The sequence below is a fragment of the Stegodyphus dumicola genome, chromosome 5, assembly GCF_044657685.1.
Source record: "Stegodyphus dumicola isolate Sdum_Otavi_A_Nest chromosome 5, ASM4465768v1".
NCBI lineage: Eukaryota > Metazoa > Arthropoda > Arachnida > Araneae > Eresidae > Stegodyphus > Stegodyphus dumicola.
The window spans coordinates 204,425,894-204,446,794 of NC_140772.1; the positions used below are offsets into that span (position 1 = coordinate 204,425,894).

General features: G+C 33.2%; 1 protein-coding gene across 1 annotated transcript in view; it reads left to right on the plus strand.

Moving 5' to 3' along the window:
• Positions 1–20,901, plus strand: part of LOC118181987 (sodium/potassium-transporting ATPase subunit alpha-like) — a 150,885-nt gene that overhangs the window by 78,771 nt on the left and 51,213 nt on the right. Inside the window, exon 7 of the mRNA XM_085817866.1 lies at positions 7,300–7,454. Coding sequence (XP_085673992.1) covers positions 7,300–7,454 — 155 coding nt within the window. The remainder of the gene's footprint in view (positions 1–7,299; positions 7,455–20,901) is intronic.

Genomic DNA, 20,901 nt, shown 5'->3' on the forward strand with positions numbered 1-20,901 from the left:
AAACAGTGAAATGAGCAATAAATAAAATAAAAGAATCCAAAATCATCTGAAAAGCAAAATATAATTAATGATATTTTATCTTATATTTTCAAGAGAAAAAAATTACAATGAAATAAGCTATATCCCTTAATAGAAATATTAACACGTTGAGCACCACGCGTATGTTTTAGGCAAACCCGTTCAGGCCACGCGCTTCGCTTAAAAGCGCTGGTATTGTAGGGCCAGTGATTCATATCGCGGTAGAAGACAGCAACAAGTTGTGAAAAAGAAGACATTCCGTCGAAAAAAAAATGCAAGAATACCTAGAAAACGACAACATAAACTCCGAAGAAAACCGGGAAAAGCCTCTGAAGTACGAAAATATTGTAAATTATGTTATGATAAAAATGCAACAGAAGCTGGTAGAGTAATGGCCAAAAAAAAAAAAAGACTAAAAGAGTGTTGTCACATTTTGTAATAGCTGTAATGGAGAACCGTTTTTATGTTTATCGTGTTTCAATGAAATCCAATGAATCAAAATCAAATCAGGAATCAAAATTAAGTAAATTTTAAATAAATTTTGTGTAATTTCATAAAACAGTGTAAATTTTATAGTTATATATCATGTTACACCTTGTCAGCCAGCGGCGGTCGACGCGGCCTAAACGAAAAGGTGTAGTGTCAGCCACAAACGGCTGACGCGACCTAAACGGAAAGTTTAGTGCAGCCACAGATGGCTGACGCGACCTAAATGGAAAATCTAGTGTCAGCCAAGGACAGCTGACGCGGCCTAAATGGAAAATCTAATGTCAGCCACAGATGTCTGACGCGGCCTAAACAGAAATTCTAGTGTCAGCCACAGATGGCTCACGCAGCCTAAACGGAAAATCTAGTGTCAGCCACAGATGGCTCACGCGGCCTAATCGGAAAATCTAGTGTCAGCCATAGATGGCTGACGTGGCGCTCAACGTGTTATTTATCCTAATAAAAAATTAACCAACTTTCCGTTGAAGAAAAAAAATCATGCAAAACTAATATCTTAAAAATAGTGAAATAAGCAAAAAATAACATAAAAGCAACTCAAAAAACATAAAATTCCGCGCAGAAGTTTACTCTACAGAACAACTTTATCAAAAAAAAATCAATAAAAATGTATTATATATATAAATGACAATGAAATATGCCAATATCTTAAAAACAGTGACATAAGAAATACGATGAAAAATTGTTGCCAAACCCATATTTCTAAAAGAATGAAACTATTCGAAATGATGCGATTTCATCAAAAATTTATCAACAACAATAAAACAGGAAAATTGTTGCCAAAATCACATTTATTCCTTCTTTTATTATATGTAAAGATTTAATAAAAACGGTATATCTTTAGTTCCGATAAGCAGGAATAAATAAGTCGGAATTGACTTTAATACGTGAAAAAACTGCGTTCACTTTAAGTGTCATCCACTACAAGTTTAAAAAACTGTATTTGAAGTTGAGTGGATGAATAAAACGTATTTTATTAACTATTGAAACTTTGAACAAGATACAGGGAGAGTGTGAGCTAATGGCAGGAATTTTAAAAAAGGAGTGCGAGGAGAGGAATTTTAAAAAGCATTACGTATTATTAATGTGAGATTTTATAGCTGGCAGCGTGCAAGGATAAACAGTTATAAATAAATAGTTACAGCTTGAAAATACAATGAGATGTAGCGCTTCGAAATCCAAATATCAATAAGACTCTGGCTTCACGAAAGAAGTCAGATGGGGCAGTTCCCAGCATTACGAAGTTCGTTTTTTTTTTTTTTTTTTTTTTTTTATGACTTTCTGCTCCATCGATTTTGCTGACAGAGCGATTGTGTAGTTACTATTGTGTTATAACCTCACGAAATATACTTTTTTATAACCTCATTCGTACTTTATTCTGAGAAAATTGAGGTCTGTCTTCTTGTACGGATCACGGAAAAATATGCCGAGGCTACCCTTTTTTCAAGTTAGCCTTTCTTCTTCATTTTCTCTTCTGTCTCTTCCCTCTCGGCACAGACTAACACGCAGCAACGAGCCGTGGAATAAACTGCTAAAGCACAAGGCTACTAGTTTTAGCAACTATTTTTCCAAGTAAAAGAATTATTAATGACTAGCGTAATTAGTTTTTTTGCTTAAAATTTCCTCACAAACTATGATGGACTGCTTAAAGTTCATGCTATGCAAACTTCTGAATAGTTTGCCTTAATCCTTTCTTTTTCAAAAAACAAAGATATTAAGCTACAAAGATCTAACCTCGATAAGCAATATTTATTCTAACGCAATACAATGAAGTTTAAAGTAGTAGATTTAGTATACTTGAGTAATTTAAAAATCCAATTGCTCTAAATAAATGCAAGAAAAATAATAAAATATTAAAAAAAAAGAAAATCTCAAAGATTTCAGATTTTAAATTACGTCCAAAGGGGCGTTTTTTTAACATTTTGTGTGTTACCGTTATTTATTAAATATCATGTTCTTCTCACTTACATTATAAAATTTAGTTCAAGAGCAATATCACAAAATAATTTAAAAAGAGCATGTCTAGAATTTCCAATACACAGTCTTGTGCGCTGGAGACATATTTTTTTTTCAAGTACAGTCTTGCCATTGATCGCTTTGAAATCGTTGAGTGTGTTATTCAGAAATTCGTTAAAAGTTTACAAAATATGAAATATGTAATAAAAAAAATTCCAAATTTGGGCTTCCAGATGCCCATATTCGGGTGGAGACGTACGTTATACAAAATTTGACGTCTCTAGGAACCGTTGTAATTTCATAGTGCGGAAAACATACATACATTCATGCAGATTCTTAATTATTTAATTTCTTTAAATATAACCCTGGGCTCTAATATATGGTGGCAACAATTTGAAAAATGAAACAACGTTTATAGTGAACCAACGCAAAAGGCCAAAATGAAATTAATAGCCTTTCTAGGCAAATTCCTCCTTTGGGCTAAAAACAGAGTATTCACTTCTATAATAAAGGCATTCGTCTAATTTCTCTAACGGTATAGTAAAAAGGGAAAACTGAACTCAAAATTTAAAGCATTTGTCAAAACATTAGAGGTAACACAAACACAGAAAACACATGCACGCACATATATAGGTATGCATATATGTGTAGCGACTCTTCCTATCAAAAGTACATTATGTAATGTATTTTTGGTAACAAAATAGAGCCGTGTAATTTCCGATACATTATATATGCGTGCAATTATTTTTATGCTAACAGGATTTCCAACGGAAATATTTAAAACCTGAAATTCATTTTTCCTCAGCTGTAAATTAGCGGATAATTGTCCACCACCGGCTAGTTAGCTAAACACTTTTTAATACATTATTTTAACAACTTTTAATTTTTAATTAGACGTAGCATATTGTTAGCCAGTGGGCTTTTGTAGTAAGTCATGCTTGTCGACGTTTTTAAATATTCATTGAATTAACTGAATTAACGTTGAGTCAGAAAATGTGAGAACTGTTCCGATTGAGCTAATGTGTGAGTAAATACATTTTGTATATTTCGTCCACTTTATATGATTAAGTTTCACTCGTTTTATGAGTTATAAGGATTGCGTTAATTTATCTAGCAGTTAAACTTTGAATTAAAGTCCTTTCCTATCGCTTCTTAATTTCAACTTACAACTTCCGACCAGAACATAGTTTTAGAATCACGTTTGAATACAAATTTAAGGAATAGTATTTAACCGCGAAGTTCTACTGTCTTAGTCAGAGAGAACCTGAGATTCTGGTAGAACGCGTCTACATTTTTAAGCTACTCTCTCTCAAGCTATTATTACGCTCGGCCGTACTTTAGTCCTTTGATAGCTTCGCAGTTTATTAGCGTTAAGGGGCCAACTCTGTTAGAAGTTTGATAGCTTTGGCTATATCTTTTTTAGTTAAGATTAGTTTAATTCTTAGTCTCCTACGTTAAGGCCCGAGTGTCCGCTTTATTGTACAACGGAGTTCTGTTACACCTAATTGGAATAATAAAGGGTTATTTCACCCTTCTTACTTGTTGTTTTTCTATCCCACGATTTCAAGCGATAATTCGCTTACTAGTTCTTAAGATTCTTCACATTCAACTGTAACTTAAAAGTATACAGTATAAATCTTACAGAGTAAGAGTTTTATAAAATGAATAAGTAACCCTTTTGATTACACTGTTGTTCTTTGCGTAAGACGCTTTTTAATGCATTTTAAGGTTCTTTTTTTTTTTTTTTTTTTTTGCATACGATGTTAAAAATATTCTGTTTTGTAAGATTATTTTTTTTTCAAATGTTAACCTTAAATATAATTTAATTTATCTTTCTAATAACAAAGCTTCATTAATCAGAAATAAAATACTATGACGGAAAACAAAATTGCAACGCCAAGAAGGATTTGTGCTAGATAAACGAAATTTCGTAGGCGTATTTATACATCTGAAAGATGACGTCTATTCAAATTTCATGCTAAGCGCATAAGTGTGGCACTAATTGTGCCACTATGAACATGCAAATCAGGTTTGTTTTATATACGTCCTGTAAAGCTTGTCGGCGTTATTTACCATTGAGATTTGACGCAATGAGTTGATATTAGCTACGAATGCCGTTAAGAAGACGAAGAAGCTATTATCAACAGCTCAGTCAGTTTGAACGAAGTCGTGTAATAAGGATATGAGAAGGTGAATTTTCTTTCCGGGATACTACAGAAAGACTTGACAGGAATGCATGATTGTTGGCAGCAATGGTCAAGTAAAGGATTCTGACTCAACAAAACCGGATTCCGGGCGGCTACGTGTCACAACTGAAAGAAACCGTGTTTGGCGTATGGCTGTGGTGCATCATGTTAAAAATTGCAGCAGAAATTCGAACGGCAGTTGGCACCACAGTGATACAACGAATTCAGTTACTTGAAGGACAGCTTGAGCCAGACATCTGTAGCATGCATTCCAGTGACCCCAAAGCACTGCCGTTTGCGATTCCAATGATGCCACGACAAAGCTCATTAGAAGTCTGAATGCAGATCTGTTGTGTTTTCTGATGAAAGCCGGTTCCACTTTGGTACCAGTGATGATATTGGTTAGAAGGAGAACAGGTGAGGGCCTGCAGACGGCCTAGACGCGCAGGATCTACAACTGAAGTTATGGTCTAGGAAGCAATTTCATAGGAACAGGAGCACTCTCGTAGTTGTCCTCCGTAACCCTGACTTCACATTTGTAGGTCAGGCTGGTGACTGCCTGAACTACAAATTTGAACTCAGTTCTGCTGCCATTCATGAACAACATATTCAACGGTGTGTTTTTTAATAGGATAACCCTCTCCCTCATATCGCTGTTATAACCCAGCATGCTCTACAGAGTTCGACATGTTGCCTTGGCCTGTTAGATCACCAGATCTTTCTTCGGTCGGGCGCGTGTGGGATATCATTGGGCGATAATTAAACGTCATTCAAAACCAGCATTAACTACCTTTGTACTAACCGACCAAATGCAAAAGGCATGGAACTCCATCTTACAAACTGACATCTGGCACCTTTACAACGCAATACATCCATGTCCGTATGCTTGCATTCAAAATTCTAGCTGTTACACCTGTTATTAATTAATGTACCAGGATTTCACATTTGAAATGGCCTTTTTGCGCTTGAAATAACCTATGATCTTGAAAATTTGATCAATTAAATATATTACCTAGACAAATGTATTGCCGAAATTTCATTATTCTACAAAAAAGAATTTTCTTGGTGCTGGGAATTTGTTTTCCTCAGTGTATATCTGTGTTTCAAATTTGTAATGATCAAGGAAAAAATAAGTATTGATTTGTTCAGCGGGAGAAAATGCAAAGAGTGCTGTGCCGTAAAAAGTGGAAAAACGCCTTAAGTAGTTTACTAATAAACAGAGTAATAACTTGAAAAATCTCATTTGCTCTCTTCAGACACTGCCTTTTCTTATCTAAAATTCCAGTTCCTAAAACTGTAGCACATTTATCTTTTGCATCTAATTACTGAAATTTGAAACCACAAATGTGTAATGATCTTCCATAATAAAGGATAAAACGAATGATATCAAATATATTTTTTTTTCCTAAGAGTCTCTAAAAGTAACATTATTATTCTTTTTCGTATTACTTTTTATCTCATATATGAATTGTTAAATAATTTAACAATATTTTCGTGGATAGCTGAATTTTAGGAATCCTCACTGCAGTGTTCTAAAATAGTGTTCTTCACAATGATTGGATGGGAATTCTTCATAATCTTATACCTAAAATTATAAAACTGAGGAGCTTAAAATGCTTTAAAATAAATAGCTGTACTACATGTTGGTTGTATGAAAATTTTTCAAGCGGATGTTAGTTTCATAAAAATCGAGTTTCTCAAATAATTGTTAATATTTTGTTTTTTCATTCTTCGTGATTTTCAGTTCCAGGTATACCTGGAATAGTGTATTAACAGTATATTGTCTAATTTAATTAATTATCTGCTAAAATATTGAAATTGCAAAAATAATATATGTTTGTTAATATAAAATTTTTGCAGATTGTATGCATTTGTATAAATTTATGCAAAAATTATTAGATTTGGACCCGAAATTTTAGACATTGGTATGAAATGTGTTGCATTAAGACATGGTTTCAAGGTCCTGGCTAATAACTAATATATTACAGAATAAACACTGTATTATTTGGAAATAAGACCCACTTTTCTACTACATTTTTGTTCTAAAATCTTAAATTCATATATGAAAGTACAGAATGAAAAGAAGGAGTTCGGTTATCATACTATACAAGTTGTTATTTTGGAGAAAATACGGTATCTAGACCATAATAAGACATAATATAGTATGCTAAGGTACAAAATAGCTTAAAAAGTAACTTATAAGCGATAGATATTCAGCCTCTAGAGTAAGATGAACAGCTCAAACAAGCATTAAATGCCCAAAGCTGTGGTCAATTACTAATATATTTCAGAATAAATATGTGTGAACAAGTAAGGATATAATACTTGCTAAGGTACAAAGTTTAAAAAGACATTTTAGGTTGTAGCTATACAGAAGCATTATGATATATGTACATTAATTACCCTATATTGCGTTGGTTATCAAAATACTGAAATAGTTGAGAGGGAGAGTACAATGTACAACATATACAAAAAATGAAATAAACCAGTACGAAGAAAATAAGGATGAGTTATTGCACTATGTGGAAATGTAATTGCAAACCTCATTTTTCACTATTTGAGATTGTTATAGCATGCAAAGAATTATAATTGTTCAAATAAATCTTATTGCCACTTATTTCTTTTAAAACTTTAGGTCGACTAAATTTCGACAATCTTCAAAAGTCAGTCTGTTACGTCCTCATTGCCAATATTTCCGAAATCATTCCATTTCTACTGATGATGATCTTCCATATACCATTGCCACTGGGGAGTATCTTCATTTTGTTCATCGATATAGGAATAAATCTGGTGAGTTATTCTAAAAGTTTTACTTTAACTTTCTGCTATATCTACTTTACTAAACTGTAATAAAAGAGGCAGTAAGTTTCGTTCATTTATTTACTATAAATGCAAATGAATGCCTAATGTCGTTTCTTCTTTATGCCATTGTAAAGAACAAAACTAGATATTACACAAAAAAAGCATCTCGAATCCAGAAAAGCAGGTATCAACTGAAATACTTAATATGATTCGTGAATAATTTATTAAATTTATTGTAACTTGACTCAGTTAAATCGTGTTAAATTCTATTGCACCTGTTTATTAAATGGCGGTAACCACAACTTTGATTAGCTTAATTTTAGAGCATTGGATGATGAGTTTTCTTCATCTGGAGCAGCAGCAGCTCCCAACATGTGGCATGTGACCTTTAAATATGCGAGATGACTTTGTCAGAAGTACGCGAAAAAATGTTTAGTAATTGCAGGAAATTACGAAAGGGATTTAGTAAAAGCTAATAAAATTTTAAAAAATTCAGAAAATCTAAATTTCGGATTTGATAAAAGGAAAAACAATTTCGTCTGTTTCTGATGTGATTTCAGTGAAAGAAATGTGTTCAAAGTAGTAAGCTGTAACTAGCTCTAAAACTGGATAAATGGTTAAAAAGTGCATATTCGCACATAATAGAAACTACTTATGGAAAATAAGATTCGATTTATAGAATTTGTTAAGCAAATTTTAGGAGATCACCCATTTCAGCTAAGCTTGAAATTCATAATGATGAACAGCTCGAAGGACTAGCTTAACTATGTGACTTTTTTTCAAAAAATAGGTAAACTCAGCTTATATTTGCAAAAACATTTCCATAGGTCTTTTCAAAACTTCTAACAAAACAAATTCTGTGATCAGAGAGTTACATTTGGAGGAATCATCAGCCCACTCGTTTGCCTGGCTTGCCCGCTAGTAGTTATATATTATTTAATTATTATATTTTTAAACGTCTCATAGGTAACACCTGTCTCTACTACATAACATAATTGTTTGCAGCAATGTATATAAAGCACGACTCACTGCTCTAAATATAATGGATATTCATCGCTCATCTACGTAAATAAAATAGATATTCAATACGTAATGCCAACCCTTCATTGAATTCAAACACTAAATGCTTTTCCTCGGTTGCGGATATTTTTATTAGCAGAATTTTATTAACCATGGACAAAGAAATTTTCTTTAATGTACTATTTTAATTAAGTGACTAGGACTAACATTTTTATGATACATCTACTAAGATAAAGTCAACATGTTCAGTTTGGAATCCTAGTTAAAACAAGAATAGAAAAGAGGAAATTATCTCTTAATCCTCTAATCGTATAAGGAAACGCAAATAAGAAGAAGTATGTGTCTTTTATTGTGTAGGAAAATATTAACTGCCATAGTACAGCCTTACGTGTGAATTTGTTCCATCAGACTGACTCTAAATTGATTACTTTACTTCTACAATTATATGAAGGAAAAAACTTTACTAAACATGAAAACGATTCATGATTTATTATATTACATGAAGGACACTGCTAGAAGTTTTAAAATACAATAGGAAAATCTTTTAAAATTTAATATATTAATGTAATGCTTAATAAAAAAATTAAATATTTAATTGATTTCTAACAGTCTAGAATTAAAAAAATAAAACTAGTACTCTTCTGTTATCGGGACCGGATTCAGAAATGTATGTATGTATGCATGTGTTCATGTATGCATGCATATAAGTACATTCGTATGTTATATGTGTATATATAACACACACGTATACGCACATACGTGTACACATGTGCATGCATACATACATTTCTGAATCCGGTCCCGATAACAGAAAAGTACCAAAAAAATAAACTGTCTTCTGCCCGAGATGATGTGAACCATTTATCTCCTTGCCAAATGATCGTATTAACCACTTACACTATGAAAGTCCGCGTGGAGAAATGCGCTAATTCTTTAAATTTATTCTTATTTATTTATTTCAAACCTTTTTAACTATTTTTAATTAAATAACGTTTACACATTATGACTAGCTTTTCGTTTAATTTCCTTAATGTAGTAAGTTCAATTTGTCACTTCGAAACAAAATTTGTTTCATCTACAGTCCGTTATATATAAAGCATCTTCTATAAATATGCGAAGATTGCTTTAGAAAAAGTTATTTGTTACTTAAACTAAATAAAAAGAAATATTACTTAGAGAAACAAATTATATGCTTTTATTTAACTCACTAATAGTGTTTGTCGGTATTTTAAGCTGCTTCCTGACAAATTATCGAGTTAATGTCCCGTGATGGAATAATATTTTATTAAAAAATTTATTATAATTTGTGATTCGAAAGATATTGGGTTTCGAATTGCATATACTTGAGCTGCGCTTCGACGTATCGCGTTGTATGGCATTTTACCAAAACATTTAGATTCTCCCAGAAAGGGTGATAATTATAAATTCGCGTGAATCAGGCATCATTTGAGAGTTTCCGATTCCCTGGAGAGAAGATAATTGCATGATGCACATCAAGTCACCTTATTTAGAAAATGAATCAGTCCAACTGAGCGTGTGTAATGGGCGTTTGGGTGCGACACCCACTTTCCGGATTCACGGAATTATTAATGTGATTAACAGTAAAATGCTCGTAATCGGCAACTTTAAATTCCTTTGTCTTATATACTTTCCATCAACGTGAAAATATTACATTATCTTCCATGTTGTTGCTCTTTGTGACAGCCATTGGATTCTTAGCTGATCTGTCTGGCATGTCAACACGCAAACATTCCTTTGTTTCGCGGCAGAGCCCGCCAAAACCCCACGATTGTTAAAGAAAGCGATCAATTTTTTTTTTTTCCTGCAGGTGAATACACTTCCGTTACTTTCGTCCGAACTCACGTGGAGTTTCAGCGCACAGTTCGCGAATAGTAATAAATCTAGTATAATAATCATGCCATGTTGCATACCGAGTTGTTTTTCGCAAAATTCGATGGGTATCCACTTTTGGCATCAGCAGTAAATGACTCAAACTGCTGTCAAGGAAGGGAGGCGGGATCTTTCCGCACAATTTTGAATCCGCACAGCTTTGTTTTCGTTGTATGGTTACTTGCTGCAGCGCCATTTTGCTATTCCTTTAGAGATATAGAACACTTTCATTGCAGGGCTGTTTAGAGCAAAACATTTCGGATAGGATAATTCCTTTCTGTTCGAAAATTCAAATGCAGATTTCTTATCGTTTGACAACTGCTAGAGCGTTAAGTCGATCCTTTAACCTTAGAGCAAAATAATAAAATCAATAACGTAAAATGACTTTTAGGGGAGAAATATTATACTGAATCTGCAATTATGTAAAGCGCATTTCACGACATCTGGACGTTAGATTTCAATACTTGGTGTGACTTTTATATTTGGCTAACGCTTATCGTTGGTCTTTCTTTAACAAAAAATTACCCCATAATTGTAGTAATAAAGAGTGATTATTAAATGTCAAAAAATAATTTTTAGTAATTTAATTGTTAATGTGTATCTGAGACTATAAAGGTACAAAATTAAAAAAAAAATTAAATACATTTTTATTTAAAACGCGTAAATCATTTAGTAACGGAGTACAAAAGTTAATTTATCATATAGTTTAATAAAAAAAATCGATTAAGCTATTCTCGTTGCAAAATTCATCGATATTTTAATATCCCTAATAATAACAGCATGGGCGCCTAAATAAGGGAATTTAACAATCAAATCATTGTCAAACGGGTAAACTATTATCTTTCTAATTGTGATGGAAATTTCTGGATTTTTCTCTATTTTTCGTAATATAATCTTTCTAAGTAAGAATTTAAGTCTTGTTGAAATAAAAATTATTGTTTGATTAAATTTCATATATTTCCAATACATCTAATTGGTCAACAAGCAGCCGAATAGTAAAGTCGCTGAACACTGGTAGTTTGATCAGAAGCTCGATTCCCAGCGAACGGGTTGACTGCATGGGCGTTTTTGTGGTTTATAAAAGCAGCATTAAAACCAATGCCGACTCGTACAGGAACACGAAGCATCAGGTGGTTCTTTATCTCTCAACATTTATTATATCGTTTTGTATACATATTTACATTTGTCGTATTAATAGGTGGACCAACCTTCACAGAATCATACTGCCAATGAGTCAATACGTGGTTCTCCATTTTCATTTTTATATTACATGCATTCTGCTGCCAAGCAGCGCCATCTACATTTTTTTCTTTCTAACATAGTTTTTTTCGTATGTAACGGGGACTCTCTTAAATGTCCTCCACACAGCATTGCTCACTTTAAACGTTGTGTGCGTCATCGTAATAAAAAACGCATATGTAAGATATAAAATATGAAGCGAACTATTAAATTTAATTTGGTGATAGTCCCCTTTTATTTCTCATTTTAATTTGGCTACGTCTCCTTCTTGTTTTTCATACTATATGCTAAAGTGCGTCTTTTTAAAATTAGTCCGCATCATGCCATCTTATGCAGCGCGTAGCATTTGCAAATATCTTATATCCAATCAGAGATCAAAATTTCAACAAAAACCCGACTCTTATATCTCTCGCTGCTGTACTTGCTTTCCTATTTTCCCTTGCTCTGCTAGCACGCGTCTCTCGTCTTCCTGTGTCGTATACTTTCCAAAGATATGATTGGCGACATCTATTAAAATCGCTGATATTCTGGTGACAATCGCCAGAAGGATCATCGCGTTAGGACATGAGATGCGTGAAATTTAAAACCGAGAAAAAAGGATTATTGTTTAAGACAAAGTTATTTAATTTGTAGCTTTGCACTGAATCAGATATTCAAAACCAAACGATTTGCGCGCTATATCGCTCTTTACTCACCCCTCATCGTAAAAGGATTATGCATACTCAAGAGCCATCAGCATTCAATCGATGAATGCCCGTCCTTTTCCCTTCTTCCCCACAGGCAATTGGACGAATTCTGTGCTCTAGCACGCCGTCGCATCATAACAAGGGAGAGATTATACCACTGAATTTAGAGCGATCTATTACTGCTTTTTAGTACGAACTTCAAGTTTTCTGTTTCCAGGTTTGCGTTGCACTACACATTTAATAGTTTTGCTAGAAATTTGAAGCAACATATACAATTTTTGAAAATTACCCAGTTAGCAGTTCTTGTGTTAAAGAAAAGTCTTTAAAAGATAAAGCTTGGTGTCTCTACAATTTTTCGGTAGTGGGAGAATAAGTGCTTAGACTACAGATGAAATAGCCAAATTCTCTTCGTCGATATCGAATTATTAACAGATGCTAAGTACTGCACTGTCACTTTATCCTTGAGCACTTTCTCCCCATTCAAGAAAACTTTATACGGTACGCTGTTGTCTGGGCAGCATCAGCGTCACGTGTGTTGTGACGGCAAAAGAAGTCATTTGTCAACTAGGAGCCGCAAATTTCGACTCGCGTGTATGCGGTAGCTCCGCAGTTGCAGCCGAAGAATCAGCTGTTATTCCTTACCGTTATTTCTTAATGCAACTGTTCCTTAAGGATTGCCATTTCGTCCGGTTAAGTGCTATTTATCATTGCGTTTTAGCTACACCGCTCATAATTTTCTTTTGTTAGAAAGTTTATTATCATAGCGTAAAGAATATTCGATTTAGGTCTGAATACTTTCTTTTTATTTCTGCGCGTCTTTGAATTTCAGAAAACAGAATTTTATAGTCGTAATATTTAATTTTTTCTAAAAATGGCCGAAAATGGAAGGAAGAGTGTAATGCAAGATCTAATTCAAAAACCATTTCGTCTTCGACCTTTCTTTAAGGAAAAGAAAGTAATCAAAAACGATAGATTTTTGCCCTTTTTATTAGATAAGAAACAATAATTTGAAGGATTGAAAACAGAAATTTTTAAGACAACTTGTTGGTTAGTTGTTTGTGGTATTAAAGAAAGATTGCTCTGGCCTTGTGCGCTGTTTAGTGTTGATATTTAGTAATCTGAGTAACAAAATTTTGTGATTTGAAAGTGTTATCCATCTCAATATGAAAATTCTAAATAATAAGTAATATAATAAATAGTAAAGTAAGTTGAGAAATTTCTACATTTGGTCTATTAAATTTCAATTAAATAAGATCTCGAATTAAATCAACAGAAACAAATATCTATATAGCTTCCTAACTAGGCTGTAATAAAAAAGAGGGAAATCTAAAACTGTTTGATAGACTGAACATACTTCTTCGCGAGCCACCATCTAGGGAACATTATAGGCTCAATCAAACGTAGTACATGCGTTGCAAGGATTTGTCAAGTTTCCGGCTAAATATAAAACATCAGTTTTCTGCTAAAAGCATTTCCAGCGATATTTTGTCACTCAGATATGCTTTTTGACATTTTACAAAGAAACATCTTGATATTGCTTATTGGGAGAGTGACTGCAAAATTCATTATATTCTGAAGTCACAGAGAATGTCTTGAAACATTTCTCTGTGACCTAAGAAAGCGTATGGCAAAATGCCAGGTCACAAGAGACAAATTAATTGTCAGCAAAAAGCATGTATATTGACAAATATGAAATTAGACGACTTTATTCTGAGATTTTAGATAACACATCCAATCAAAGATCTGAAAGATTTGATTCCCTTAATAAACTTGAATTTAAGACTCTTCTGAATGAAGATTTAAGGCTAGGTTAGGTTATTCGATGATGGCAAAGCCATGAAAGCAATCTGCCTAAGATAACTTTATTTAACTATGGCAAAACACTCGAGGGCTATCTGGCGAAATGGAGGGATGCCTTCGTGGAGGGCATTCTAATGAAAACTGGCTCATATGCACATTACAGACTAAGGAACGTACATTCTAATGAAACTGGCTCATATGCACGTTTCGTGGCAAAAACAACGAAAACGCCCGTGAAGCCAGTCTGTTTGCAGGGACTGGAACTCAGGACCAACTACCAGCATTCAACGACTTTACCCACTGGGCCGTAGGTGGGCTATCATCGGCCTAAGACGGAGTTCCCTCACATGGGGAAAACCCTAAAAACTAGCCATATAGTCAGCCAGTTCGCTTGGATTCGAACCCAAGTTAAGTCGAGCTACTATTACTCAGCGGTCTTTACCACTTGGCCACAGGTGGGCTCTGAATGAGGAGAACTTTGTTTCTTATAATTTTAATTTTCCCAAAATATTTCTAAGTACTATAAAATGCTAATGCATAGTGCAGACTTCTTGATTTTGAATATTAAAATACGCTGGTGTCTTCATATTCTTCTGCGAATTGAATTAGGGGAAAATATAAATACTAACAATATTCATAGTATCCACGACTGTTCACTCACTTCTCCCACCAGAGCCTTCCTTCCTCAGCTCCAGGGATCACATAGTCTCAAAGACCTTCTTCAGGATTACTACGAGCAGCGGGGCATCAGAACTATCATAGAGTATGTTTATTCTAAGATTAAAATAATCATAGCAGATAATCAGGTCTAGGCACCTGACGAAATGTAAAGGCAGCAAGCCTCTACTCATGTATATATGTAAACATCTCTAAACTAACCCTTTTCGCTAATTTTATACTAACATTCCCAAAAAATTGTAAGATGAAGCACCTAATAAAAATAATAACTAATGTTAAATCTGTTTTATCAATAATAAGGTTGAAAAGATAAACAACCAAAAAAAGATTGCTGGTGCAACGATCAGAATAACATGACTGACCTGTAGTGCCCATTGAGGGGTGAAGTAGGCGGAATAATAATAAATAACAATCATAATAATATTCATGGCATTAGAAGAAACTTACAAATTATCTTCTCTTATTCTATTGATATCATCTTCAACTGCATCAGTAGAATGATCGTTTTCAGCACTGAAAAAGAATTAATAATTACATTAGTGTAACGCAGTTACAAGAGAGATTAAGGGCACTTAAGCATATTATTTATCGAGAAACAGCTTCTTTCGAGAGTTTTTTCGAGTATGGTCCTCATTTTATGAAGATATTATAAATAACTTCACTATTCAAAATAGAAGAGCAGAATTCACAGGTTCATATAGTTTTAATTTTATTTCTAACGAGCGTAATCTAAGTGTTATTTCTAGAGTTTTGATTGCATCTTAGACCTCAGTTATATATTGTTACTTCCCTAAACTAAATAATATGTATATCGTTAATATAAATGATTTATATACATATGAAGAGATTTTAATAATACTCAGAATAACAGAAAACTAATGAGTTTTAAATTTTTATTATTTCATAATTTTATTCGTGTGCTATAAGGTATTTTTCCCGCATTCGTGTTATGCCTTCGTGGTGTGACGGTATGCACGTATTCAAAAGGTCCGGGGCTCGATTCCCGGCGAAGGCGTTGCCCATTTTTCAAGTCTTATGCTTCCAAAAAATACTTAATGTCTCTATAGTGGTGCCCGAACTAAAAGGTGGGTGGATGATGATTCTCCACACTCAGGATTTGGTGACTGGGTCCGCTAAAAACCCTAGTCCCCCTTTATAAGGGAAGTTTCTATAAAATTTTGGATTTTCAGTATAAGAATTTAGAAAATAACTTGAAAGAAAACTTTTTTCTTTTCAAAGAATGAGCAATTTAATCATTATTTTATTTTGCATAAGTTAACTGTTAACTTTCTGCTCATTTCACAGAATTTCAATTCAGTTAACAGGTTAAATCCAAGTAAAATTGTTATTATTATTATTATTATAAACCTTTTTCTGATCACTTCAACAAGTCTGACCATAAAACTCTCAAACCTCAATGGTGTTTGAGTAGTAGTAGTTTCTGAATGGATCTTTCTGAGTAATCGCATGAGGAAAAATAACAATAATGGTGAATATGAGGAAAGATAATTTCAAGTTATGTTTCATGTAAAAAGACTACTGATGTTAAAAAAAAAATCTGATGTTATATTTCTAATCAACACATAAATACAAAGTTCATGAAACTTCGAAAAATCACATTTAAGAAAATAACTGTACATTAAGAAATATATGTCAACTATATGTCTGCTAATGAAGTAAATTGCTACTATTTTTTAAGTTTATTTTTGAAAACGTCCATATGATAAGGAATTATTGCATAGAAGATACACAAATTCCCATGTTTTGACGCCAAATTTTAAAATTCCGGCTGCCTTTTTTTTTTTTTTTTTTTTTTTAGTTTCATATACCTAACTGAGCTGCATCTGGCGTGTCTAAATTCTTAATAAAAATCGTGTGAACTAGTTTATTATTCTTATTATTCTGTACAGACAAAAGCTAGTTTTAGAGTGATTTACAAATCAATCAAATGATAATATTTTAGCTTGATTTCATCGCGTAAGATAAGAAACCTAAGCAAGAGTTAATTGTTTCAATCTTGTTGAAGTAATTTATACATGAAATAACACCTTTAGTGTTGCATGAGGGTTCAACAAAAAGTGTTTTACCACAGACATGAATGAACCATAATCTATACACCTCTTTTATTCTAACTTTCCGGGAAATCTAGACAAACACACAGCAAAAACAAAATCTTGTCTCACAAACTCTAGAGACACAGGGGACTCTAAAACGCAAGTAGAAACAGATAAAGACGTAAGCAATAAAATGGGAAAATAAGACAAACGTCTCCCAGGACTAGAGTGTTGGATTGCATGTTATCGCTTGCTGTCCATTATATCTGCAATTTTAGATAGCGCCAGTTCGCTGTTTTTGACGCAGATCTTACCATCTTATTTTTACTGACATGATTCCTAGACGTTCCTTGAAAAAACTTTACAGTTTCAAACTTCAGTAAGATTCGTCTGCATTCTCCATCTGTTTTAAGATTTATAAGAATGTATACGTTCTCCATCTGTTTCAGATTTTTTCCAGATGTGCCTCTAGATTTTATGAAGCTTTTTTCCGCACTCGTGCTCCAGCATACGCAGCTGCAGAAAAATACGGTCGTTTTTAGGCAGGATAAAACTAAAATAACTGGTTTGTGAAATCTGATAGAAAAGTTTTGTTTATGAGTTGTAAAATCATGTTTATTCTTTTCCCTGAAGAACCACGCAAAATGTTTGAAATTTCTTTAATACAGCAGAAGGATTTGATCCCTTAGCCACAGGCAGAATCTTAGCTGGAGCACGATTGCATCGATCGCACTTTTACATTACATTTTACATTTTGTAAGATAATCGCTCATTTGTGATTACATTTCTTGATCTCATCGCTCGGGACATTTCCTTGGATGCATCACATAAAGCTAGAGGTATAACACTAAACGAAGAAGGGACATTTCAAACTCTTAAACTAGTATATCTGAGATTCGAATCTCAAATTATTATTAACGTGATAAACATGTACGTTGATCAATGTGAAAAAACGTTTGGTACACAAAATCTAGGATAAAAATTGGTATTTTAATTGTTATTTACATTTTGAAGTAAGAATATTTTTTAAAAAATTTTATGAGGTTTGCAGCTTTTTCGCAAAAAATAAAATCATTTTAATTTAATATATGGTAAACTTAGTAGGGTAAAGAATAATTAAAAGCAGCTACATCTAACTTGCTTCGGCGACCCTACATAGTAATATAAACGAAAAAAATACCGAAAGTTTATATATATATATATATATACAGATACATGCAAAACACATAATATTTTATTATGGTGTAAATTTTGACCGAATACAAATAGTCATTAATGTACTTATTCGTGATAAAGTTTGAAAGTATTATAAGATCTGGTCTTCTCGGTAGCCTACAATTAGACCAAAACTCTAAAAGACAATTGATGACTTTTCAAGGAGTCTTTAGATGTACACTGTGAAAAAAAAAGGACAGTTCGATATCTCTAATTCTAGTACTTGGCTGATTGACGAAATTCAATTTGCGTTTTTCATGTCTTGAAAGCGCGACTTAGGATATGTATTAGATTTATATTTAAAGCATTGTTCTAATATAGGTATTTTGACACAAAATCGGACTTTTCTGAAATGACATGACAACATGTTTCCATATTTCGATTCTACGTCTCAAATTATGCCAAACTGCCAAATAAAATTTGATTAAAATTTTTTTGATTAAATTAAAAATTTTTTATTAATTCTTTTTAAAATTTTTATTTTTAAATAATTTTTCGAAAACAAATTGAATTATAACCTTTAAAAGTTTTGCCATCATCTTAAAGTAGAAGTATTTTTAAGCATACCTGCAAAAAATTAGAGTTTTTTTATTCAAACTTTTCTAAGATATACGTGAATTTACATTTTGGCGCGTATTGAAATTAGGCATATTTATTATAAGCGATATTAACGAAAATGTGGTTTACGCACTTTGTTCAAATAATTGGAAAGTATGAACGATGACTTTTTTTCCGCTCGTGGACAATGAAGAAAGAGGAAAGAAAAATAGGTTGCTATAAATTAAGAAGTTCGGCCAAGTGAATTATTCGAAATTGCGAATCGGGGCGAACTGAAGAAAATTCGACAAGATAAATTTTTAACATCTCCATAAATTACTCAGCAAAAATTATAAAATGTAATATCTAGGCATAATTTGAGTCTTGGAATCGAAATATGAAAAGCATTGGTATGTTATTGCAGAAAAAATGCGAATTTGTATCAGAATACCTATGTTAGATCAAAACTATATATAAATGTAATACAGTCTAAGTTGCGCTCTCGAGACATGGAAAACGCAAGTTTAATTTCGTCAATCGGCCCAGTAGAACGGGAGATATAAAACTGTCCCATGCTTTTTTTTTTTTTTTTTCTTTCCCGGTGCAGTTTATCTCAAAGACATAGAAAGGGTGTAAAGGACCTTTTTGTTAATCCACATAAAGTTCAACAGAGGGCATCAATTTTTGCTAGACACTTTTGGCTTTAAATCAAAGATAATGCATAAACTACAGATGATGAAAATAAAGGAACTGTGAAGCCTAAGAGCTTCCCAGTTTAATAGACGCTCTAAGTATCTCTGGCCGAAATCGGGCTTAAACAAACCTAATGGCATGAATAACTCGAACGCCGCAGAATTCTAATCGAGAAAATCAACGTTAGCAACGTGGCCTTCAGGTAGTTCAGATTTCAACCTCCAAAATATTCCTTTAAGTACTTCTGTCTTTCTATCTAATTTGAATATCGGGCACGCTAGAAAATTACATTCTGGCAGATAAATGGAACGAAGCTCGATAGGAATTGTTATTAACATAAAATAACTCGTTATAAAATTAAAAGGGGACCGTATAGTATATTCAGTGTTTACTTAATCCGTAGCTCGTTTCTGAAATTCACCAATACTATAAAAATTTGTTTCAGAACAGTTTAGTCGATTTGAGCATGCTGAAATTCATCTATCTAATGATCTGAAGCTTCAAACTTCATCTACCGCCAGTATGGTATTCATATATCAACACAGCGTCGAACTCGGGAGTTCTATGAGGAAGTCTTAATCTTGTCTATGTGGATTCCTTTCAGAGGTATCCAACTGAAACCCAACAAGCTCCAAAATTATATCATTAAATGCTATGATTGTTAGGGTATAAATCGAAATGTCTTTTTACGGAATCGTCAGTGATCCACAAATGCTGCCATCCTTAGTTATGAGAAGACTAATATTTACTTCAAAAGTATAAGCTAGCTTTATAAGGTTGTAAGAATTTTCCTAACAGTTAAATTTTGAGTTAAAGTTCCTTTCCTATCGTTTCTTAATTTCAACTTACAACTTCCGGCCATAACGTAATTTTAGAGTCACGTTTGAATGCAAATTTAAGGAATAGTATTTAACCGCGAAGTTCTACTGTCTCAATCAGAGAGAGAACCAGAGATTCTGGTAGCACGCGTCTGCCTTTTTAAGCTACTCTCTCTTAAGCTATTATTACGCTCGGCCGTACTTTAGTTCTTTGATAGCTTCGCAGTTTATTAGTGTTAAGGGTCCAACTCTGTTAGAAGTTTGATAGCTTGGGCGATATCGTTTTAGTTAAGATTAGTTAAGTTTAGTTCTTAGTCTCTTAAGTTCAAGCCCGAGTGTCGGCTTTATTGTATAACTTCAAGGCGGAGTTCTGTTAAACTTTAATTAGGAATAATAAAGGGTCTTTAAACCTTTTCAAGTCTTATTCACTGTCTCACGAACTCAAGCGATTATTCGCTTACTAGTTCTTAAGATTCTTCACATTCAACTGTAACTTAAAAGTACACAGTACAGAATCTTACAAGGTAATAGGCTGTATTGTTGTTTCGAGTGCAGAATCTTTGGTTAATAAATTAATCTATTGCATTTCTTTCTGCGCCCACTTGGGTTTTAATTAATGGCAAATAGAACAGGTTACCATGGTTACACAGAATAGGCCCTTTATTTTAATAACTTTAAAATCAGTACAAGCATACTCATATACAACCTGAAATATCTCAACAGTATATGTCCATTCTATTCAGCTTAAAGAAGTGAAAGCCTTCAATGATTTTTCTTAAGTAATCCTGCAGTCCCTAAACATATC